Below are 24,463 nucleotides of genomic sequence, written 5' to 3'. Positions count from 1 at the left end.
ATAAACAGCAGATTGTAAGTGATGTCTTGTTTAAATACTGTATTTAAATTAAATTTCTTGTTACAAAACATGTATTACAAGTAGTCAGCTACTGTTAAACACATGCAGTAGAGTCAATAATGTATGTAGTAGCTTATTTTTTAATTGTTTATCATAAACTGCCAGTTTGATCTTAAAATTGCTAGTCGTCTTTTTCTTCTTATTATTTATAAATCATTCAATATCGTATTTCTTTATGTAATAATAATAATAATAATAATAATAATAATAATAATAATAATTATTATTATTATCTAATAATCCCAATTAGGAAATTAGGCTCTGAATTTTACTCATCTCTAGAGAGCAGTGGGCTGCCATATGTCGGCACCCCGGTGAGCAATTAGGCAGGGGATTAAGGGCCTTGCTCAGGAACCTACAGTGGTTCTCCTCTGTTGCCACGCCAAGAACTTGAACACAGGTCCTCCAGAATCAAGCCCACCTCTGTAACCCCTAGGCTACCACTTGCCCAATAAATGACCTTTTGCCTTATTGTTTATGAACACATTGGCATTTTTCCCCTCTGACTGCTGATATCTTTATTTATGAAGTTAAAAGTCGTCGGTGGTTTGTCAGTATTTTCTTCAATATTTTTTTCCTTTTGTTTATTTTATCTTTTCTTCCTTTTGAGTTTCACTTGTACTTTATCATCCAATCTGCTCTCTGTCTATATGTAATATCTCTCCCTCTGCTCCAGTCCTCTTACCAAGCTGCTACCCGGTACTGTTTTTAATCTTAGTTTTTCATGTCACATTCAGTTAAAGCTCAATTTTCCAGCTTCTCTCATATTAATGCCACATTTGAAAATTTGACTCTCTACCTGTAGTGTGTATCCTCAGTCTTTATTTATTCACACATAGAAGCATCAGAGAGATCCAGCTCTGATTTTAGCATTGTCTGGATCATTTTTATTATTTCCAGAAGGTTTGATTGAATAGTGATCAGGATTATGAAGTAAACTGAAACATTTCTCCAACAGTATAGAAGCATCCACAAAATCACTGCAAACCAGGAAATGCATTCACTTAAAAAGTGAGATTTCTACTCTCTGAACACTTTACCAGGATGAGCCAACATGCCTCAGTTTTTGATATTCCACCTTCTTCATCATGCGTGCTAACAGGATGCAAACAATACGTACATGACAGCATTATCACATTTGGAAATTGTTAAATAATACCTTTGCAGTCTTTATGCAACAGCTCATGACTGTCTAGGTCAGGGGGGTCCAGTTTCCATCCTCGAGTTCCACAGTCCTGCAAGTTTTAAAAGGCTCCTTGATCCAACACACCTGATTCAAATTAAATGACTCTTCAGCAGCTTGTCCAATTCAAAATGTTGACGCATCAGTCTGTTTCAGGTGCTGCAACATCCAGAATCTGCAGGACAGCAGCCCTGACTGCCTTTAGACACCCTAGTCTGAGGTGTCCCCTCAAAGCTGAATGAAATGTGTATGGTGACTCCAGACTGACTTGTTTAAACATGCTTTTGGGAGGAATTCTAACCATTTAATTATTGAATTTAATATATTCAATATTATGCAAAAGTCTCTCATTTCTTCGGGTGATAGATGAAAACGACCTACTGGACCTGCTGGTAGGCACAGTAGGGCCGTACTGTCACATATGACAGTAGGGCTGATAACCACTGATAATGTCCATTCTCACTGATAACATCCGAATCAGGTGCTTAGACAAGCTTTCATTTAATTCCAGGAATCATTCTGAAAGCTCGTCTTTGCATTCTCTGTCAAGATGATCCCACCCTTTTTTTTTTCTAATACTTCTTGCCCAATTTTCTCAAATTTTATACTCTTAATTTTTTTTCACCGTATTAAGATAGGCTAGGTTTTCAGCTAGCGTCTCTTTGGGAATCATCTTGCTGGTGCAAAACTATTTTAATTAAAAACAGAGAGAAAATTGTGTGACTAAAATTATAACCTAATGTTTCTTTGTAAAGTTGTCTTAAGCATAGATGCAACATTGGTTCTTCTCTTGAGTTAGGTGGAAAACTTTGAAAGACTTTCAGGAAACCTGAAGAACTATTACACAAGACAATGTTAAAAGATTACAAGAAAGTCTGGTTCCCTGAAAGTTAAATGTAAAGAAATGAAGGATGATTCAAGACTTTTGCAGAGTACTTTAGACAACAACGGCTTTTAAAAGAAATAATTGGATTTTGTGCGAATCATTTCCATAAATGATTTACCTTATTAATGCTTTCCTGCATCACACACAGCAAAGGACACAAAATGAGTCTTGGTCTGAGTTGAGCATTATTGTGATTTAATTTACTAAGTCTTATATCACAAAGAAAGTCTTTAAAAATGCAGACTAGAATTTCTGTATATAAACTGTACACAAAAAGCAAGGCACTATACATCCAGATTCATCAAGCTGCTGCCTTCCCGCTCCGTCCAGTCAAACCTTTCAGTCGCAGCTCGCCTCCCGTCACTTCACAAGTTTAAACCAGTCGAGCAACATGAGAACAAAGCCTCAGCTTCCAACTTTCCTCATGAAGCCTGATGCGACAGTTTTGTTTTTTTACAATGTCACAAACGCACCTACTCGCACATTTACACAAAAATTACACCACAGTTATATACAGTCGCACACATACACACAGCTACAACATGGCACTCTGACAACAAGCCTCCAAGTGTTTTTGTTTTTTACTGCGAGTCTGCGAGTGTTGACTTCAGTGCTTGGAAGAGATTTTAAAGACACACAAACTCCATGTATGAACCAAAGCAAGGTGCTTTAACCTGCTGACACACAGCTTGGATTTAATTTAGTTAAGTACTGACACAGTTGAGAAGTAAAACATGAGTATAAGCGAGGCGAGTGCGTCTCCAGTCTCGTTCTGAAACTTTCCCATTGTCCTCATCTCCACTGTCCACTTTTTGACCGCTTCGCACGCCATCTTTAGTTAAAAACTTGTCTTAAAACAGTCCTTTGGCCTTCTTTATGTTCACTTGCTTCCACCCTGGCAGACGTTCGTAGTCATCTCTCTTCATTTCCAAAGCTTTCTGCAGATACAAGAGAGACACACTGTGTTACACAAGGAGTTAAAAAATGCTTCAAAATGAGATGCTGGTGGGTTTCCCGCAACTAATAATGTCCAGCCAAACTAAAGACTAAATAATAAGAAAATAAAATTTTATGGTTAGAAATGGGGATATTCTTTCTTAAAAGTGCAATTTAAACTCTTGTGTAATTTTCTTTGTGCTAACAAGCACACTCATGGTTGGGATGACTGTGATTGGTAAAGATCCAAGGACTGAAACATGTTGAATTAAGTTTGTAAAAACAAATTTAGTACAAATCTATTACTAGATGGGACATAAATTTACTCCTAAGACAAGAACACCAAATATAATGGAAAAACTTTATAGAGATTCTGCTTTGTGTTGATGTGTTAGCCTTCATTTCCTTAAACTTTTCAGCTTCAAATCTCTTGCTATGAAACTGTGGGAGGACATAAGCAATAATAAATAAATAAGTGAATAAACAGGCTTATAAAATGAGTCAAAGCCAAAGTATCACAGACAGTCGAAGATATAAGAGCTGACCTAGCCTAATCCACAAATTCTCAACAAAAAGCAGAACTCTGCCAACTTTTAGTTTTTCTGCGTGGGCAAACTAAGATCTGCAATGTCAGAAATACTCAAATTAGCCTGACATTCAGATAGAATCCCCCCACCCCCATTGATATTAACATGAACTGAATTTCCTGACCTACATCCAGGATTTCATTTACTCCAATGCAGCCGTGTGATTGGCTGACAGAGTAATTGTATGACAAACAGGTCCTAATATAAAGCATGAGTTTGACTTTCACAACCAAATATCACATATTTCTGAGTATTTTGTTATGAGCAAACTAATATTTTAGAAAGTTAGTTGTTTCTGTAATACTGTAATACTGTACATGCTTATTGGTGTAAACTGGATTACAGACTGACTTTATGAAAGTGCAATGACGACCAACACATCAGCAAACCAGTTCCATCCTGTGTGACTGTTTTCGTGCCTTCGTGTTTTCGTGCTCCACAGACAGTGAGACGGGCTGCAGTGCCGTCTTTGAATCACTGAAGTGCATTTTATTACTCTGAGAGGGAAAAAGTCTCAGGTGGAAGAAGTGTTTGTGTGGAAAGAAGAGCTGGAGCAGCAGAAAAGTGATGCTGGAGTGTGATGAGGTCCGACAGATGAGCTGCAGCTGCACATTTAGACCTTGTCTGTTAATGTTCCCTGTCAACAGAAACATGAACAGACAAGGTCTCTTTTCATTTCCTCTATTCTTTTATTTACAAATTAACAAATTTGATCACTTTATCTATAACATATTACTATAAAATGCTACATTTTCATTTGTTCCATTAAAGGTTTTTGCTATTAAGTATTTCATTCATAAAGATATTCTTAAGTGTGGATAATTATCTGAAAAATTGTTTATGGAAACAGCTGCCAATCACTAAAGGAGAAAAAAAAATACATGCATATTTTAAATATATAATGTCATAATGTTTTCTGGTTCTCATATTAATCCATTTATCGCTATTTCATTGCTTAGGGGCACATTTTTGTGCGTTTTGAATCACATTTTTTATGCTGATCAATTTATGTCTAATTTAGATGATTTAACAATTGTACAGTTTGTTTAATTTTACATTTATGCACACTGTGGGTCTAAGTTTGGGTGTTTTCTGGCTCTCTCTTTATAAAGCGTCACATTTTATACCCACTGGGGGAATAAACATCACATATTTATGGATGATTGTAATAACGTTGTATCTCTATGTGGTCATTTTGTTTTGCTTTTCTTTCTGTTAGCTTTGCATCCTGTTTTTGAAAGTTTTGCCTCTGAACTTAAAATTCGTTTTGGTCATTTAGCACCTGTTTAGCTGCCATTTTTTCTCTTTGGGTCATTTCTGTTTCTTCTAATATAAACCTGCAATATGTCTGGGATAGCATCAGGAACCCCTGACTTCTTGATTGATGTGCAATTGTGTGCCTTGTCTTGTATGTCCTTTAAGGTCTTGTCATGTCCCTTTAAATTGCCTCGTGGGACCAAATCTGGCAGTAATCTAGGTGTCAAGTGTGCTGCCTCCACTGAGGCAGGTGGATGTGGCTGCACACGTTAATAACGATGACCGTTTTTGTGTTTATATCAATACTTGATATATTTATTTGTATCAACAATATAAAGAAAAAGTGCAAAGTGATGCAGAAACTAGCTGAAAAGTCATGAGGATGCACATCTGCTCAAAATTTTTGAAAACATGGCCTTCTCTGTCAACACATGGGCTCTTCTGCACACAATAGTGTTTATACATTTCCGAGCTGCAGTGCATGGGCAAAAAATGCTTTAAACTTCAAATACAGCGCATTCATCTGTAAGTTATCTCAAGGTTTATTTTAGATTTGTTATGTAATATGTGAAGAGGCTGCAGATGATTTAAAGCACTGTCCAACAGAGTAACAGTCTTTTCAGGATGATGATTTCAGATGTAATTGTGCAGCAGAGCGCTACCTTTCCTCCTCAACCAGCACCACACTCAAAGACAGGAGTGATTTTTTATTTCCATAAAAAGAAGAGAAAAACAGTGCTGACATGCTCAACAGAAAGACAGGTCCCCAGAGCTGAAGAATCACACGAGCCGGTCTTCTTACCTGAATTCACCTACAACTTAGTCTGTAAAGTGAAAGTTAGATGCAGTTAGATGGATTTATACCATAATCCATGCGGGCTTAAAAGGAAATTACAATTTGTCTAAAACATTTATATAAATCAAATACTAAGGTTCATGTTCAAGCTCATGTTGAAGTGTTTTCTTTACAAAAATGTCTTTGTATATTAGCCTCCTTTACAAAAAAGGCTGCAGCTAAAACACACTGTTCCTGCTCCAGGATATGTTGATGTCACATGATAGTTTTTGTATGGATCAGTTTAATGTCTTCAGTTTCATGGACTGATGAGTTTTAACAAAAAACAATGACCAAAGTCTGATCACAAAACATTACAAATCTAGAATTGAAACAGCAGAAATATATGCATCTGGTTTTTGTGGGTTTGCTGACCTCAAAGTCCTGGTCGGACAGATAGATCTCCAGGCGGAGCGGGTCGACTCCCTCCGGGAGCGGCCGGGCCTGCAGCTGAGCCAGAGGAAAGATGTTCTGACAGAGCCGGGCCAACACGTCCTCCACCAGGATGATCTGGTTACACACCTCCGCCTCCTGAAGCCACAAAACAGAATGTAACAACAAATGTAAATATAGTTTATAGCCTTTAGACGAGAAATAAGCAGACTTACTGCAAACCCCACTGATAGTTTCAGGTTCTGTTACTTATATGACACAAATGAGTGTATGTTTCAGTATAATACAAGGGTGTTTGTGTTGCTGACCCTCTCTGTGATCTCAGCCACGTCCTCTCTGTGTTCCCAGCTGGGAAACATGTTGGTGAAGGTGAGCGGCTCCAGTCCAGCATGGATCAGGTATGACTTCTGAGGCTTTTTCTCGTTCCTCTCTGCAGCAGAAAGCATCGGCAGAACATTTATGACTTGGATTTAACAGTTGCAGTGATCTACAAGAGAAAAACTTCATATATTAGGTATTCTTTTTTTCTCTTATCTCTTATCTCTTCATTTATATTTAAATTTTTTTTTACTGCTTTTAATTAACTTTCAGTCTGTAAACACACCAACATGTTACACTGTTGCATTGCTTTCTTTTGAGGATAAAACTTTCATTAGATCAACTTTAAAGCTCCCATTTACACGTTTCATTCAGAACATACCTTTGTTTCTTGTTGTTTTCTTACTCACCTATGTTTTAAAGTAACTTCAGAATTATTCAGATAATTCCAACAAAACTTTTGTTATATGTACAGAAAATTGGTGCAGTCATCAGCTGTGATTCACCTTTGCAGTACTGCAGTACGGTCTCCATCGCACACTTCCTGTCAGCATCCCAGCGGATGCGAGCCGAACCGGTGCTCTCACTGTCCTGAGGCCACCAGCCCTGCCACAGGTACACCTCATGGAAGTTATCCACCAGGAACAGAGCTGTGCACAAAAGAGAAACGCTGTTAGGGTATAACTCAAATGCATGCTCAAGATTTTTACGTTGGTGGGTAACTGTATCCCAAATAATCCCAGTAAGGGAAACAACTTAAGAAAACCTCAAATCTAAAATAATTTCAGAGCTATTTTTTTAGGTGTTTAGTTCTGCACATGCCACTTTAAAAAATCATGATATGCTGTAAGAGTAAAGCTATTTCTGCAAGTATTTCATTTTCCTGCTGCAAAACCAATGAAAAAGATGCTTTGAAGGGGCTCTGACTTCCCCAAACAAAACTTTTAAACCAAGTAAATTAGTGGTTTCTCACTGAAAGCTGAAAGAGAATAACAGAAGAAGATGAATGTATAAAGTTTACAAAATAACCTGCAGAGGTAATGCAACCCTTTTATATCCCTGAGAGAAACTCAAGAAACATGCATTAAATTTTATGTTAAAAAAGTGTCAAAGATTTTTAGCTTCATTTACAAAACTTCAAGCATATTAGGTCATTTCTGATAGTTAATACCAGTAGAATTATATTTTCAACAGTTGGTCAACAGCTAAGAGTTGGTCAATTTCAGGGAAAATTTATTGTTGAAACTCACTATTTTTAGAAATGTTTTAAAGTTTTTGACAAAAATTCCTAAAGTCCTAAAATTAAGCTAAAAAATATATGTCCTTTAAATGAAGGCTACCAGTGTTATTAGTCCCAGAGCCACTACTGCAGGAGCCTGTGAGACACCATATTGGTAAGCTGTGCCATTAATAAAGGAAAATAATGGCAAAAAAAATAATTATTAATGCTGATTATTTATGTGTACTGTCCCTATTAAATAAACAACAAAAGAACCCAGACGGTCCATGTCCTGGTCTCACCAGGCTGTGGTGCGTTGTACAGATCTTCCTGCAGGAAGGGCAGTGAGCTGACCAGGTCTGGAGCTCTAGATGGGTGGAAGAACTCAGCTGCAACAAAGTCTCCAGATGTGCTGCTCAGCTGGAAGAGGCGTGGGGTGAAGTTGAATTTTCCTGGATCTGTTCACAGATAACAAGATTTATTATTTCTCCATGTTAAACCAGATATGTGTGTTAGTTTTAGTATTTTATCTCTTGTTCACTGTATATTGGTAAAGTTCATGGCTAACGTGTGTCCTGTACCTTGCAGCATGCAGTCATAAGCCTTCCTGTCTTTCCTCCCCAGTGCCTCCCAGAAGCCTGGAGGCTCCATCCCTTCATCACACTCATGGATGGTCACTTTGCTGCTGCTGTGGAGACCTGCTTCCAGAGGACACCTGAAAACAACCAAAGAGAAACTGAATTCAATACACAGCTAAGAATATACAATGTTTACATATCCCATTGCCTAAAACAAAAGCTCACTGTTCTTTGATCTTGAGGGCTGCTGTATTTCCAACGCTGCGAGTGTGCAGCTGCGTCTTGCAGCCGTGCCACAGGTATATGATGGCATTGTTGATGTTGAGCAGGATCATGGAGGCTCTTGAGCGAAGGCTGCTGCAGTGACATGCCACCTCCAGCAGGTGGCCCTCCACCGGCACCTCACCCCGCACACAGTACAGACGCCACTCATCTGGACACAGACAAGCAGGCAAACATGGCTGAATGTCAGGATACAAAATGTTAGGTGGGGTAACTCCATAATATACCAAGAATTTGTCCTTTACTTTCATCCAAGTGCAAATTTAGCAAGAAAACACAAAGTTATGAATAAATTTAGATTTTAAAGTTCAAAAAGAATGGCATATTTACATTTGAAGGACAACTATTGCTACTTATCCTTATATTCCATAAATTGACATTAAAAGTTTTGGTTAACAAGGTCTCAGCAGTTTCAGGTTTTTACCAACTTTAAAGGTCCCATATTATACATTTTTTTCAACAATATCATATGGGTTTCAGAGGTCCAACAACATTGTTTTCAAAGTGTATTACCTCAAATTCAGCCTTGGTCCTTAATTTCAGCCATTCCAAATGTAGCTCTAGTGAGCTCTAATGAGAACGGGCTGTTTTTGTGCCTGAACCTTTAAATGTTCATGAGTGGTACCTGTCCACGCCCCTCTCTAGGAGAAGGTCTGGCTTTTGCAGGTGCCCGCACTGTGATTTTAGCAGGCAGGCTCAACTAGCCCGCGAGTGGGTCAGTGACAGTATCCACTACCGGGGGCAGTGGTTATTTCCCTTTGTGAGGTCACAAGGGGAAAGATCTCAGACTCACTTGTTTGAGCTGACATACGCTAAAAATTGGAGCAAACAAGTGAGAGAGGAGACAGAATTTTATCATTTTGGGCCTCATACACAGGCTATGAGGACACAAATGACTGTTAGAAAACCTTTAGAAATTATAAAATGCAAGAGCAATAAATCACTGATGTAGATGACAAATTTAAACTTGTTCCAAACCAGTTTCATCACTGAGTTGCATCACTTGGGTTTGTAAAGAACAAATAAGAAGAAGAATGTGCAGAAGTGTCTGAACATTTACTCTGAGTGTTCTCCTCCTCTTCCTCCCTCTTCCCAGAATGGACGATCATCCCTCCGTTGAAGCACTGCAGGAAACATGGCGGCTCTTTTCCTTGCTGCACCTGGATCTGGAATGCACACAAGTCACAGTCCGTTAGAAACTTTTGATTTGATGGAAGATTACAAACATATCTAGAAAGTTGGCATTGTAATAGTAAACACTAAGATTAATGCATTATTGCATTATTGTGTAAAGCTACTCGTCTAAATGAAAAGTGCTTTATAAATAAAATTTGATTTGATTTTATTATGCTCTGTTCTGCTCTGTTATCACTGAATATCATCATATGGGTCATCTTTTCTAAAGGGTTTATCCAATTATAACCACACAACACCTTTGCTCATATTTTTCATGAATCAAGCTAATTGAGATGCCCAGATTTAAAAAAAAATACTGTATGTCTTCTAGTTTGTTGTACCTGAGCCCCTCTCTCTTCATCCAGCTCCACCGTCATCAAGGCTGACGTTCCCTTCTCGCTGACTGTGGAGTGTCGACCCTGCCAGAAGAAATAGCAGCATTTTTCCTTCCCCAGCCCGCAACTCCTCGCCTCGGGGTTCTGCCTCCGACCGACTGCAGAAGAGCAAAGCATCAATAAGCTGCACCAACTTGACGTTATTGTACTTTCCTACTAGTTATGAAAGAGTGGAATTTGTTTGCAGCGACAAACCTGAAGTGCTGACCATGTACTTCCATTTGACCACGTAGGCGTCTCCTTCGTGGAACTGGCCGATGCTCTGGCGTGGCAGGCGACTGTAATCAAACTCCAGGATATGCCAAACATCCACGGACGCTGTGCAGATCTCCTGGACCCTCATGTGGTCCTCTGTGTCCACCTGGCCATAGCCGCGGCCCACGTTAACTCCGTCCAAAATGGTGGAAATAGGTGACTGGAGCACAGGCAGCATCAGGTTGGTGTCGTAAGGCCGGCATTCTCGTCCCGGAGCCTCCTGATAAATTATAAAAGCAAAATGCCAGCCTGAGCAAATCAGGATAAAGAAAGTACCGATGCATCTCTGTGAGGTTTCATACAGTTTCTACAAAAAGGCATATGCTCTCTAATTCTTGTTTTGGTCCCAGTGTGTGACAAACTGTTCCTGGCAACATGAACTACTAAAGTGAGAGGCGGGCCAACAAAAAAACAGATGGGGAGATACTAAACAATATAAAGCCTCTCTGATGTGTGTGACCTGTGTAGACAATGTTTTTATCCTCGTAAGTGCTAGATTTGCACCTTCTGCTCAGGTGCAAGCTCGCCTCCTTCCTTTTGTGTGGGCGACTTTGCTTCAGTCCAGTCCGTGAACTTCTCCTTAAACAAGATTGTCTCATTGTGCTCTGTCAGCCTGCCAAATATCGCCCAGTCAGGACGGCCCTGGCCCTTCCTTTGGATATGAATACAAGTTTTATTACTTCATGTTTTTCTCTGGTTGCAGAAGAATGCGCTAAAACATTAAACAAAAACAAGTTTGTGTATTCTGACCTGGGTATGAGGGTGTTGCAGCCTCCAGGATCCAGTGGGTTGATGTCGCAGCAGGTGTAGTCAAACATACCGTTCCACAGGTGTTTGGCGAGCTGGAAGGCCACCTTCCTTTGGGCGAGAGTCACCTCTTTGCCGTGCCAAACGTACACCTCGCTGCCGAAGTCAAACACCAGCACCTGCAGTGCACACAGCACAACAACAAAAACAGTTTAATGAGCTCATACTTTGCAGCTGCTTTGTGGTTTATACTAACAAGATGTAAAAGGATCAAATAAACTCCCTTAGAGCATGACTGATTATATTACCAGTACATTAACAAGTGAAACAAAGCAGAAACTGAAGAAATATTCTGTAATATTTTGCATATCATGCAGATTCTTTTGGTAAAGAAACTATTTTGTAAACGATAAGCCAACATTACAAAAATAAATAATACTTTAACTGCGATAACATCTTGGTTTTAGCTTTAGTGACCTGATCCCATCTCAGTTTTTTTCAGAAGCATCAGCAGATCGCAGATGGATGTAGGAGGTGTTCGTCGTGACACCTGCTGTTGCTAAGCAACAATTTAAATTCAGCCTACAGTAGAGAGGTTCTTTAGACAAAAAACTAAATATTTTCCATATTCAGAGCTTGGTGGCTTAAAGGAAAGATCCACAATTAAACTCTCTTTTTACTTTGATTTACTCCAACACTGTTTGCATTCTGGTCTCATGGAACTGCAGACAGGTTAAAAAAAAAAAAAAAAAAAAAAAAAGCTTCTTCACGTGCAATCAAAGACAAAGTTAAACAGAATCATTAAAAAGACACCACTGCTAATCATCTGTAAGGGGGTGGTAGCCTAGTGGTGACAGAGGTGAAACACTGTGGGCCCTGAGAAAGACCTCTAACCCCACCAACTACTCCCCAGGCGCCACAATGGCAGCCCTCTGCTCCTAGTGAAACTAGTGATGGGTTAAAAGCAGAGGACAAATTTCACTGTGTTTCGTAAGACATATACTGACACTCGAAGTTAAGTTTAAGTATACATGAACACAAGGTTCAAAACATTGGTGTTGCACATTTTAGCTAAAATAAGAAAATTATTTAAAAAATGTTGAAAGGAAATATTCCTGAATTAGCACATGTAATAAAAAAGTAAGGAGTAGTGTGCTCTCCTTAAACTATCACTCTAAACAATAATAAATACTAATCTTCCAGGGAAGAGGATGTTAAGACTCTTCTACTGCTGTTGTGGATTGAAAGTATGACTTTCTGAGAAAAAGGAATGATTATTTTTTGGGCTGGTCTACAAATTCTGGAGCCAGCCACATACAGCAGGGCAGAGCATGAGCTGCTAGCTGTCGTGCAGACTCATAAAAAGTGTGCATGATCCACTTCTATTATCTGCCGGCTTGTGCACCTGTCAATTCAAAAGCTTGTGTAAGAAAACATGGTAGATAAACATGTGGTTTTAAAGCTTATTGTTCTATGCTCATTTTTTTTGCAGCCCATAGAGCAGCTTCCCAAAATGGAGCTGTCCACCCAGGTGTTATTTTTACTTCACTGTTCAGAGTTGTTATCTTTAATTACCTGTGACTATATCAGAGTTATATAAGCAATGATACAACACCAGTCCCTACAGAGGACAAAAGCCTGATTATTGCTTTATTCACCTCTTTAGATGTCAGCATTGAGCTGCGGGGGATCTTCCCCCACTCATCATCATCAGGAACCAGTTTATCATCCAGCAGTCTGAAGATACAGTTGGTGTCCACAATGTCATTCTCAAACTGCTCATCCTCCTCTGGTGGACCAGCAGCTATGCCACAAATTAAATGACAATATGATATGTGCAGTGGCACACACAAATAAACACAGTGTTAAGGCTTTTGTCTCATATCTTACGTCGATAGGCCATCTGTCCACCCAGCACTGTCCAGAACTGCTGTGCATCAGGACCTTGTGGGTTAACCCCCTCTTCAATGGTCTGCACCTGGCTGGCTCTGCAGCCCATGTCCTTCTTTGTCTGGATGAAAGTGGCCAAATCTACCGCCTGCACAAGAAACAAAAAAAGATCTGCTTGTCAGATTTTTAATATCACACCATGAAATATCCAAATCATTGATATTCTCATGATATTTTAAAAATGAGACAAGTGAATTTCGATTAATAAAAAAAAAAAAAACTGCATCAGATACTGAAAACCAAACTGAATAGACAGCTGACCGTTGCTGTGCTTTTTGTGGATAAACACATAAGAAAATGAGTAAACTGCATAGAAGAAGGAGGTAACGTGGAAAACAAATTAGCAAGTGTCTAGACAAACCTCCTTTGGGGAAGCAGAACATACTGAAAGCATGCGTTTCATGAGGAGTGCAGATGGGCTTATGTGTCAGTGCAAGTGCAGAGAATAGAAACGAGAGGCAGAATCATTAATGAATCATCTCTGTTTAAATGTCAGCATTGTAGCAGTAGCTTTAAGCACACCACACAGGGTAAAAATACTCACTTTAGCTTTCTCAATGACGTTTGAGAACTCTCCTATCCAAACAAAGCAGTGCTCTGGAGTGACCAGCAGGAAACAGTCCCCGCTGTTCAGAGAGGACGCTCTGGGCTCCACTAATCTGGTCTGAACATGACGACGACCTGTGAACAGTCACCAGCATTTAACCTGCTTGATTCTAAACTTCTGAAGTCAAAAAATGTTGAATTTTGTTTGCATCTAAACATATTTTAATGTATAATTTAACAATTTGGGAGATTAGTCACAGTAATGTGATTTCTGGACAAGAATTAGATGAGGATGAATTAGATGACGCTTCCATGTGATAGCACCAGCAAAGTATTCCAGTTAAATTTTTATATATGGGTGTATTAATCCTTCCAAAAACTGAAGTTTGCCAGCAGGTCATCATGTCTGGAGAAGTTATGGGTTAAGCAATTTATTGGCAAGAAACAGTAAATTCTTTGAGTTTCTTTTGGTTGTCTGGCAGCAGTTAACTATCCATATACTGTACAGCTAATTTACAAAAATTACACCCAAGTTTGATATATGGATCTTTTTCCTTAAGAAATTACATACATAGTGTTCTAAAAAATAATGGTTGATATAAGTCCTGATTTAACACCTGTTTAAATTGTACAATTAAGCTCTGTTTACCTTTGACCTGCATCAGCATGAGGTTCTTATACGGCACTGCGCTGTTGTTAGAGGTCTGCTCGGAGATGTTGACGCTGCGCAGACTCACACTGCTGAAGTTTTCTTTGCTGGCCAGACCAGCCAGAGCAGCCTCAGAGTACTCAGAGGATTTATTTACTAAAATGAGAAAGAGAAAACGCTGTAAAAGCTACAAACCCACAGGGGACTGAAAAACAGCCTAAATGTCTCATTAAATTTAACATGCTCCCAACTGTAAAAGCTGCAGCAAAGTGGGTCAAAAGAAACTCCTTTCTTATTTGTAGCGTTTAGAAGAGGGGGAGACAGAAGTAGGCTCTAAATAACAATAATGTTATTTGTAATTTTCCACTGTGGTTTTTGTAACCATAAAGAGCTACACAAAAACGTTGTCTTGAGCTGTTTTGCACCCCATATGCGCTCCGAAACTCATAGATACACAAGCCGTTGTTCTTGTACTCACTCTTTTCAGTTTTTATCCTCTTGCTTTCCAGCTGTGCCACATTCAGCCTCTGCTCTGTGTACTCATGCCGGATGTCCTCTCTGGCTGCTAGCATCTTCAGAGGGTTTTTAGATGCCTGAACGTTCCTGGATGGACGAACAGACCGTTTGTGCTGCACCATAGCTGAAGTCAGCCTAAGTGAAAGAAAACATAGAATGAGCACAATGGAAAATTGCAAATAAGTCATTTATTTTTTCTTGAGTAATTTTACAGAGCTCTCAACTTGTTAATATAAGAGGACGTGTTGTCTTACTTGGGACCCTGTGAACCAAAAATGGTGTCAAAGTCTTCACTGATCTCAATCCTGGAGGGCATGCGAGGAAATTCAGACACGCGTCTGTAAAACTTGGAGAAGATCTCATCATCCAGTTTCATCACTTCCTTCACTGCCTTCTCAGTCACTGTGATGGTGGTTTCCTGCAAACCCGCCACTGGACAAAACAATTTACCAAATGGAGACAAGATTAGGTCTTAATAAAATTTAAAACAAAACAATAACTTTTCACATTTTCAGAGATATTTATAAGGGGAAAATGATTAAAATCACTAGCATGATGTAAACTTGTTATTCAGATAAAGTTTTCTGTATGGTGAGCAATAAAATCTATGACTTTACAGTTATTGTTAAGATTTAATGCAGCTTTAGATGACAAAGTAGCACATTGATGAGCCAAACATTGAAAAATAAATGCATAGATGCTGATTTAAGTGGAACAAGCAATACTGTCACTTTGCAGAGCCTGAAGTATAGAAGTGCAAACCTTTGCTATTCAGACGTCCCAAGAAGCTCTCCAGCTTGTCTAACTTTTTATCTGATTCCATATCTGGCCTGGCCTCGATTTCTGCAAATGTTGAGAAAACAACAAGCCAGATAGGTTAATCACCATGAGGTTATTCAGCTACTTATCGATGTTGCTTATCTGCCATGTTATAACAATGTATTATCAACTTAAATATCAAAATGTCTTAATGGTCTTGGGCCTTCTTATGTATCTGATTTGCTTTTAAATTATGATCCCTCGAGGTCCTCTGGTACCGGCCTTTTAACTGCTCCTAAAGTCAGGACTAAAACCTATGACAAGGCCTCATTCAACAATTACAGTCCTCACCTGTGGAACATCCTACCAGGGAACCTCAGGGCTGCAGAGGCTGCACATGTTTTAAAAAGAGGCTCAAAAGTCGCTTTTATCTCTTCTTATTGTTTTGTTATGAAAAGCGCTTTATAAATAAAGTTTGATTTGATTTGATTTGATTTGATTTGATTTGATTTGATTTGATTTGATTTCATCAGGTGGTGCCCAACCTAAAGAACTAGTCTCAGTTTTTGGTTTCTTACACAGTCATGTGAATTTAATGGGTTAGATCCGGCTGGTAGTATAACAGTCCCTCACAGCTTTTAAAATTCCATAGAGCAGGTAGAGGTGACTTTAGTGGCAGAAATTGCAGATTAAAATTATTTCCTAAAAATAAAGTGTATAGTTTGTCTCTGTTGGGCTACTGTTGAAACAAAACAGGATTTTTTTTTCAGCTAAAGTGATGACATAACTTTCAAACTTTCTGTCTCACCCTCTTGTGGTTTGCTGACAGCTGGGGTGCTGCTCTTGAGTTTAGTGGAGACTGGTGACAGGATGGGACTGATAACTGAGGAGGAGGCTGCCAGGCCTGTAGATGCAGAGACAGAAATTCACACCAGATGAAGCAAAAAGATGAGGAGAGACTGTGGAGAAATGAGCTTTTGTCAGTGCCACTATAAAAACATAATTTGTAATTGTGAAGCTTGACATCCATTTAGTTGACAAGTTGTGTTAACTTCTACTCTAACCCAAACAGTACATCAAGCAGTCTGATCCTACAAATGCAAATTACCTTTCCCAGTAGCGATTTTAAATAACAAGCTGTGGACTGACCTTTCTTGACCATCCGTGCAGCAACCGTGTACTGAGTGGAGTCATTGGCTGCTCCTTTGCCCTTTGTCTTCCAGGCATCCTCACGAGTAGAAATCATCTGTTTCCTCTCTTCAATGGTCATCTGGGCCTCAATTTCTTCTCCGACCTTCTGCACAGACATGATGACATCAATGTAATTAAAGATTAAGCTGAAGTGCCAATGCAATGCATGATGAGCTTTCATTTCAGAGTACTGAAATTTTTTATAAATGCACCAAATAAGTCAGATCAAGCACAGATCACAATCTTCCTACCACTGCATGAACTATGTAACCCTAAGAGAAATACATAATCTCTTCATCAACTTCAGTATAACCCCATGTCACTGTTTTGTTCCCTCAGGAGCACTTGCTCATGTATCAGCACTATCAACCCAAGCAGATATAAAAAGATTAGATGCAATGAAGCATGCTAGGTGAACAGCAATACAGTCTTCTTCCTTCCTCGGTGGATGCAGTAGCTTCACTCATGCTGTTAGAACTAAATCAGTCTCAATAATACAGAGTGTCCTTTACATGGGTCTTCGCAAACCAAACAAGACAGATAAGATTCCAGTTCATGCAGCCCATTCGAGCGTGCATGTGCTTACCTGACTATGATGATCAATATACTGACACTTTTGGCCAAGAGGGATAGGAGGAGAAAAGGTGGAGGAGAAAACAGGCTCCTGAAGATGTAAATGTGAATGAAAAAGTGAAAGAAAGGAAAGAAAAAGGAGGAAATGTGAGAACAAACATGCAAAAGGAATGTAGGAAAACAAAGGATGGATGCAAAGGAGAGCAACGTAAAGCCAGAAACTGGGAGTGCACCATGGCAGTTGTTAATCTAACCCAAAAGCTTTTTTTTTTATGTTTCACATGTATCTTGTAAATATTTATTTGCTCTACACCTTTATGATGCACTTGTTTTATTTAAGAATTAAGGTTTACTAGAACAAAGTTTTTTTTTTGTTATATTACAACACAACTTCATCTGCCTAAAATGCTCAATTTTCTCCTGTTTGTGTGGGACTCATATCCTGAAAAGTGTAGTTTGTTCTGATTAACCAGTAGTAGTGGAGCATGAGGGAGCTGCTTATTCTTCTTTTTGGACAGGCTAAAGTAGCCGCTGGCATTATGAAAATGCATTTCTTGGCAAAGTCATGAAAAAAAAAGAAAAGGCCAGGTTAAAAACAAGGTGTTTCAGGTATCTCAGGAATACTAGCCTCTATGGGAGAGAAAACCCCTCCTTGATGAGGACTTTGGGATTTGTAACTGTTATGATTTTAAGTATCTCTTCTGACTATTTTCATGTTAAAAAAAAAAAAAAATCAGCTTGTCCATACTTCAGTAAGATCCACACGTTTCTGCTTTATTTAGCTTTTTCCCCCTTCATTGTACAGTCAGTTTTACTTTCTGCTCACATCAGTTTTCCATAAATTGATTACCCCACACTTGCATTTAGTATGTAAATACTCCCTCCTTTCCAGTTCTGATTAGCCCGATTGTCTTGTACCATAAAGTCAAGCTTGTTCTGTATATTTCTGACATGTATGATCTTTCTGTTTCTAAGTTTTGTTCCTGAACTTATTTTTGACACCTCCTTTAATTCCCAAGGTCTTGACCATTTGGTTTGAGATTATTTTGAGATTCTGCTTTTTGCCTTCTTCTTGATTGACGAGTTTCCTTCAATGACAGACTATCTGTGTAAGTTAAACAGCCTACCATTGCCACAGCAGCTCTGCAGACATTTTGCATGGACAAAAAGCATTATAAAACCCTGAGAGAATGGAAAAACCCCCAAAGCACAATATGACTTCTTTTATTGACCACTAAAAAAGGTTAATAGGAACAGTTAGTAACAACATGGGACAATGCAAGTGTCATTTCCCTGAAAGAAAATATGCACATCATGCAATATTTTCTCATTGCAACTGCAGTTTCTTTGTTTCAGCAAGCAGTGTTAAAGACTGCAAGTAAAGAGCATCCAGTGAACAAAAGATTCAGGAGAAGCAACAAGCAGCCACAAACACAGCATCCAACTGGACTCTGCAACACAGATCCCAAACAAAGCTGACTGGCTCGGCTGCCAACAGTTCTTACCCACAGCTGTTCAGATACAGACACAGCAGAGTAGTCTTGAATGACCACCCCTTCATCCTGAGGGGTTAAACACAGAGGAAGTGCTCAGTTGAAGGGAGGGGGATAACAGCCATTGTTGCTAATGGGTTTAGGGGGGTGAGACAGCCTGGAGGATTACCATCCAGACTGTAAGCAGGCGATTTTACCCCACAGAATACTAATGTGAAGTGGATGAACTGGAAAGAAGCTCCTTAAAGTGCCTAAATCTTGAAATTAGAGGTTCTCAAAGCTTATATGCTTAATTCAAGCAGCTGTTTAAAATCTCAGATATTCTGCAAATATTTCCTTTGACAAATAAGCTTTAACATCTATAATCACCCGGGTTTTCCTTCAGTCTTGGACATATGATTCATCTCAATCACGACTTTCCAAGAGAAACTAATAACTTAAACATCATTTCAAATATACCATCCAGTTTCATGAAGATGCCCAGGGGGTGTCATTTATCAGTTATATTCATAAGCACTCATTTAGTTTTAGTTTTATCATTTTAGTTTGTTTGGAGACACAAGTGCAATTGCATTAGTCTCTGCATAAAAGAGTGAGACAAGAAGCCATAAACTATACCAACTATACAACAAGAAGTCACGTCCCACCTATACCTACCTAACTTGTGAGTCAGACTCAAATCAAACATCTAATCTGTAAAAACTGATTAATGAGCAAAACTTTAAACACTCCTCTTAATTTGTTATTGAAAAGCATGTTGATGCTCTAAAATATGCTGCTGTTATAAAAACAGAAAAAAAGTTACAATTTTCCTTTAATATATGAATACACATTTTGGTAAGAAAGCATAAAAACCAGAGAAAATTAAAAGTGTGACAAAAAAACTGGCTCTAATAAATGTGACTCCAATATCCATCATTGTAAGTAAAGACTAACCTTCTTCTGAGCCATCTGCTCCGTCTCCCATTGCTGAGTCTGCTGCTCGGTGGACGCCACTTTAACCACTTCCTGTTTCTTGTTGATCCTGTTCCTCCAGTCTTCCTCACCACTCTTCTTCAGCAGTGCCACTCTAACAGAAGATAAAGGATCATTCTGAAAGGGTGCAGGGCAGGTCTGTATACTCGTTGATCTCAAATATTAATGAAGCAGCTGTGTAAACATTAATTATGAATTTATTTGTGTAAATAAAAAAAAGTTGATCTTTTTTTTTTTCTGATCAAATAAGAGTAGAAAGATGTTTATGAGTTGTGCCACATGATTTTTATTTCTGTTTCTTTAAGTTTCTTGTTTGGAAGAAAACATCTTTTTTAAAAAAGAAAAAGATTAGGAAATAAAATGAGCCCAAACTGAGACCACGTTTTTCTTCAGAGTAAAATTAATTATAGAAAATCAAATGAGTCATCAAGCTGGGCTCAGAGAGAAAGCTTTGTATTAGTTTGGACCTCATGATTCTTTGAGGAACAAGATTAAAAGTAGAAAGTATTTTAAAAGGCCTTTCATATATAAACTGCAGCTCTAAAATTTACAAGTAATGTGCTGGAGGGGCAGTATACAAAGATACAAACTTCCTATATACTGTTCCAAAAGAATGAGTCAATATCTGAGTTTCTATTCATGAGCAAGCAAACATTCAGCAATTCTTTGAAAACTTGAATAAAATAAATGTGTATCAGACAGACATGTTTCCTATGACTGATCTGAAGTGAAGAAACTACACAAGCGTAGTGTCAGGACTTTAATCTCTGGGAAGATATTGACATCATATATTTGAGAAGAAACAGGTTAGACATGTGAGCTTATTGTTCATTAGCTCAGACTAGACACTGCTGGCTGAGTTACATAGTTTTAAAGCCCCTCTACTGAACTTTGGCAGATTTTCACACTTTCACTAATGACAGCTAATTCAGCATCCATCTCGCATCCTGTCTCTACCCTGAATTCTATCCAGCCAATAATACTCAATCCAATAGACTCCTGTCTTATCGCCTGCTCTTCTCACTTTCTTTTTTTCTTTCTTTTCCTCACTTCCCAAATAATGTCCACTTTGCGTAATCAGTCATGAGGCGCGTCCAAATTGGTCAGTGTGTTGATAACCAGTAGCTGACCAGGCGCCGTGAAGCAAAACTTGTCATGAGATGCTTGGGGCTGGAAAAAAAAAGGTGTGAAAGGAGGTTTTCTTAGTCCCAGGATGCTGCATGAATCTCAGTGTGCCATCAAAACAAGTCAGAGGCACACAGTTTTAAGACTGGACACGTGTGTAGTATTGCACTAACCACACCTTCTAAATGCCATCACTGTTAATGCTGCAGGATATTTATTATGAGCAAGCATGTGGAAGAATTACAACCTCATACTCTTTTATGCTAATCTGTAAGTTTCAATCCTCTAGCTTGTCACTGTTTATACATACATGTGACAAAGATATCAAGAAAAGTCATCATCAGGGGGTTGCAAATGCAGAAGAAATCTGCATTAAATTGTCTGCACCTTTTCCAGAAAATCTACAATTTCTCATGTGTGAAAACATCTTATAAAACTAGTGGCTGTATAATGGGTTTAGACAAAACAAAACAAAATCATTATGGGAGATTATTTTAGGAGCATCGGTGTTAGTTGTGTTTTGCTCTTATTGTTCAGAAGTTGAAGTTGCTTTTCAATAAATGCAGCTACATTTGCATTTACATAACTTCATCAAGGCCACTAGGCAGTAGGAAAAGTCCTCAGAGTGTGAAAAACCAGGTCAGAAATGTGTGCACTGCAGCCAGCAAACATGATGATCAAAAAAAGAGTGCATGAAGAGCATTGATCACGGATGGCTGAGGGGTAAAAGAAAGTATGTCATCATCTACAATGTTTGAGTGTGGACAGGGCAGAAATGAGGGCATTCTGAGGAGTCTGTTAAACCTCAGAGGATATCATCAGTCCACACAGCTCTGCTGCTTCCAGGAAAAACACAATGATGCTAAAAATAAATCTCTCTCACCTCCGAAAAGACACACCCGTTAATACAAGAAAGGACAGCCAGTGACTTCCACCTGATTCTGTCAAACACTGTAGAAATACGAGGATTTGGCTTTTAATTGGCCTCTAACAGTCTGTGTCAGTGTGTGGTCTTTCAGATTTTACACTAGTGTAAAGGGTCAACTTTGAATGCTATGAATGAAATCAAGGTTGTATATTGCTAGGGACTTTCAATCTACAAGAATGTGTTTCTAACTAGCCCTTATTTGTACACATTTTGTGGGATCGCTGAGGATCCAGAAGCATTCATGCCTTTCAGCCTTTTGTCCACTCATCACTGTTTATGAGATATGAAAGCTTATTTACTTAGTAGGCCTGGTCTTTAGTTTCAGGTCCACCTGATCCTTCATTATTCTTAGAAATACAATATAATTTCCTTTCTGGAAACTGAGAACTTTTGAAAATGTCAGATTGCAAATATGTGCTTTTAGATGGGTTCTGGTAATCGACTGTCTGCACTCATAAGTCATCAGATGTTTGTTTCTGTTCAGTGAACATGTTTTCATTGTACTATGGGTATTTTTACATATGCAGACTTTTCTATGTATTTTTTTTAGCATACTGTCCACATACAAATGCAATTTCTGGCCACTACCAAACAATTTTTGTAAAAACAATATATTTAAAAACAACATTTGCAGCCTGGTCATGTGGACAGCATATCTATGATTCTTGCTTCCCATGTCAGATAGTGTCAGTATAATCATGGATCTTCTCTTTAATGGTGTAACAATAGAAAATGTTTTCAGGATGGTGCAGCTGCAATTATGTATGTACATAAATGTAGAGTTACTGCCAACAGTTTCAGCAAAAAAGGGAGCTGAATATCCTTCAGAGGTTACTGCTACACAATCATAAACAGAGCCACCAACATTCCCAGCTTTAGACAAGACTCAATCAAGCCTCTAGTTCAGGGCTATTCAATTCAGACCTGCAATCCTGAAATTAAATAGATGCAACAGCCAGCAAAGTTCTGCACAATGGCTAGTTAATTTGAGTCAGATGTGTTGGAGCAGGGAAACACTAAAAACCTGCAAGACTATTGTGGGAAAGAACTGAGTAGACCTGCTCTAGTTGGTGGAACATCTTTTAGAGCCTAGAGATTGATGAAAATAATTTTTTTTCTTTCTGTTATGACTGAGCTGCTTTGTCTACACAGTGAGAGGGAAACAATTGTTTTACTAAGATTAGTGCTATAAAAAAAAAGCTGCACACTAATATGTTTGGCAGGCAAGATTGTGATCACATATGACACATTTAGGTGGTCGAGGCTATTAAGAAAATATGTGTTTACTGTGTATGTAGGTTTACAGTGAGCGATCAATGTGGAAATAGTGCTGTTGATGTAGAAGTTCTGTAAGTTTCCAATCTTCTTAGGTGTATTTGCAGTCATTTTTAAGGTTTAAAAACATTTTGTGTTTTCATCCATCCATCCATCCATCCATCCATCCATTTTCTGCTGCTTATCCAGGGTCGGGTCGCAGGGGCAGCTGCCAAAGCAGGGAAACCCAGACTTTCCTCTCCCAGGCCACATTTACCAGCTAGTCTGGGGGGATCCTGAAGTATTCCTAGGCCAGCTGAGAGATGTAGTCGTTCCAGCGCATCCTGGGTTTTCCCCGGGGCCTACTCTCGACGGGACGTGCCCAGAACACCTCACCAGGGAGGCATCCAGGAGGCATCCTGACCAGATGCCCAAACCACCTGGCATCTTGGCTCCTTCTTCACCACAACAGACCGATGCAGAGTCCGCATCACCGCAGATGCTGCACCGATCCGCCTGTCGATCTATCGCTCCATCCTTCCCTCACTCGTGAACAATACCCCCGAGATACATGAACTCCTCCACTTGGGGCAGGACCTCCTTCCCGACCCAGAGAAAGCACTCCACCCTTTTCTGGCTGAGGACCATGGTCTTGGATTTGGAGGTGCTGATTCTCATCCCAGTCGCTTCACACTCGGCTGCAAATCACTCTAGCAAGAGCTGAAGATCACGGCCCGATGAAGCCAACAGAACCACATCATCTGCAAAGAGCAGAGACCCAATCCTGAGGCCACCAAACCGGATCCCCTCAACACCTTGGCTGCACCTAGAAATTCTGTCCATAAAAGTTATGAACAGAATCGGTGTCAAAGGGAGTCCAACAGTGAGGGTTGGACAAACAAACAAATCTGATTTACTGCCAGCAATGGGTCTGGCCAAGGTCTGGCCAAGGTCTGGCACAGGTTGTAAAGGGACCGGACAGCTCCCCAGAGGGTGTACAGCTGGTCCATTGTTCCACGACCGGGACGTAAACCACACTGCTCCTCCTCAATCCAAGATTTGACTATCTGATTGACCCTCCTCTCCAGGACCCCTGAATAGACCTTACAAGGGAGGCTGAGGAGTGTGATCCCCCTGTAGTTGGAACACACCCTCCTGTCCCCCTTCTTGAAGAGGGGAACTACCACCCCAGTCTGCTATTCCAGTGGAAATGTTCACACGTTTCAGCCGAGACAGCCCCACAGCATCCAGAGCCTTAAGAAACTCCAGGTGGATCCCACCCCAAGGACCCTGCGACTGAGGAGCTTTTTAACCACCTCAGCAACCTCAGCCCCAGAGATAGAAGAGCCCACGCCGGGGTACCCCAACTCTGATTCTTTGTCGGAACACGTATCAGT

The 24,463-nt window shown here is 39.5% G+C and overlaps 1 protein-coding gene across 2 annotated transcripts in view; it reads right to left on the bottom strand.

Moving 5' to 3' along the window:
* Window positions 1-2,307: 2,307 nt before the first annotated feature.
* LOC121644740 (supervillin-like) overlaps window positions 2,308-24,463 on the bottom strand; it is a 54,255-nt gene continuing 32,099 nt past the window's right edge. For both annotated transcript variants that reach the window (XM_041992908.1, XM_041992907.1), the window contains 24 exons: window positions 19,721-19,853; window positions 18,797-18,853; window positions 17,305-17,382; window positions 16,677-16,824; window positions 16,336-16,431; window positions 15,531-15,611; window positions 15,023-15,200; window positions 14,731-14,903; window positions 14,253-14,408; window positions 13,602-13,738; window positions 12,998-13,145; window positions 12,766-12,911; window positions 11,111-11,286; window positions 10,865-11,012; window positions 10,301-10,580; window positions 10,052-10,203; window positions 9,595-9,700; window positions 8,478-8,685; window positions 8,256-8,389; window positions 7,977-8,132; window positions 6,962-7,105; window positions 6,446-6,567; window positions 6,120-6,275; window positions 2,308-3,067 (listed from right to left, as the gene is read on the bottom strand). In XM_041992908.1, coding sequence (XP_041848842.1) covers window positions 2,981-3,067; window positions 6,120-6,275; window positions 6,446-6,567; window positions 6,962-7,105; window positions 7,977-8,132; window positions 8,256-8,389; window positions 8,478-8,685; window positions 9,595-9,700; window positions 10,052-10,203; window positions 10,301-10,580; window positions 10,865-11,012; window positions 11,111-11,286; window positions 12,766-12,911; window positions 12,998-13,145; window positions 13,602-13,738; window positions 14,253-14,408; window positions 14,731-14,903; window positions 15,023-15,200; window positions 15,531-15,611; window positions 16,336-16,431; window positions 16,677-16,824; window positions 17,305-17,382; window positions 18,797-18,853; window positions 19,721-19,853 — 3,400 coding nt within the window. In that variant the 3' untranslated portion in view covers window positions 2,308-2,980. The remainder of the gene's footprint in view (window positions 3,068-6,119; window positions 6,276-6,445; window positions 6,568-6,961; window positions 7,106-7,976; window positions 8,133-8,255; window positions 8,390-8,477; window positions 8,686-9,594; window positions 9,701-10,051; window positions 10,204-10,300; window positions 10,581-10,864; window positions 11,013-11,110; window positions 11,287-12,765; window positions 12,912-12,997; window positions 13,146-13,601; window positions 13,739-14,252; window positions 14,409-14,730; window positions 14,904-15,022; window positions 15,201-15,530; window positions 15,612-16,335; window positions 16,432-16,676; window positions 16,825-17,304; window positions 17,383-18,796; window positions 18,854-19,720; window positions 19,854-24,463) is intronic.

The sequence above is a fragment of the Melanotaenia boesemani genome, chromosome 8 (genome assembly GCF_017639745.1).
Source record: "Melanotaenia boesemani isolate fMelBoe1 chromosome 8, fMelBoe1.pri, whole genome shotgun sequence".
Lineage (NCBI taxonomy): Eukaryota > Metazoa > Chordata > Actinopteri > Atheriniformes > Melanotaeniidae > Melanotaenia > Melanotaenia boesemani.
Note: the sequence above shows the minus strand (reverse complement) of the source record. Positions and strands in the feature narration are given on the sequence as shown.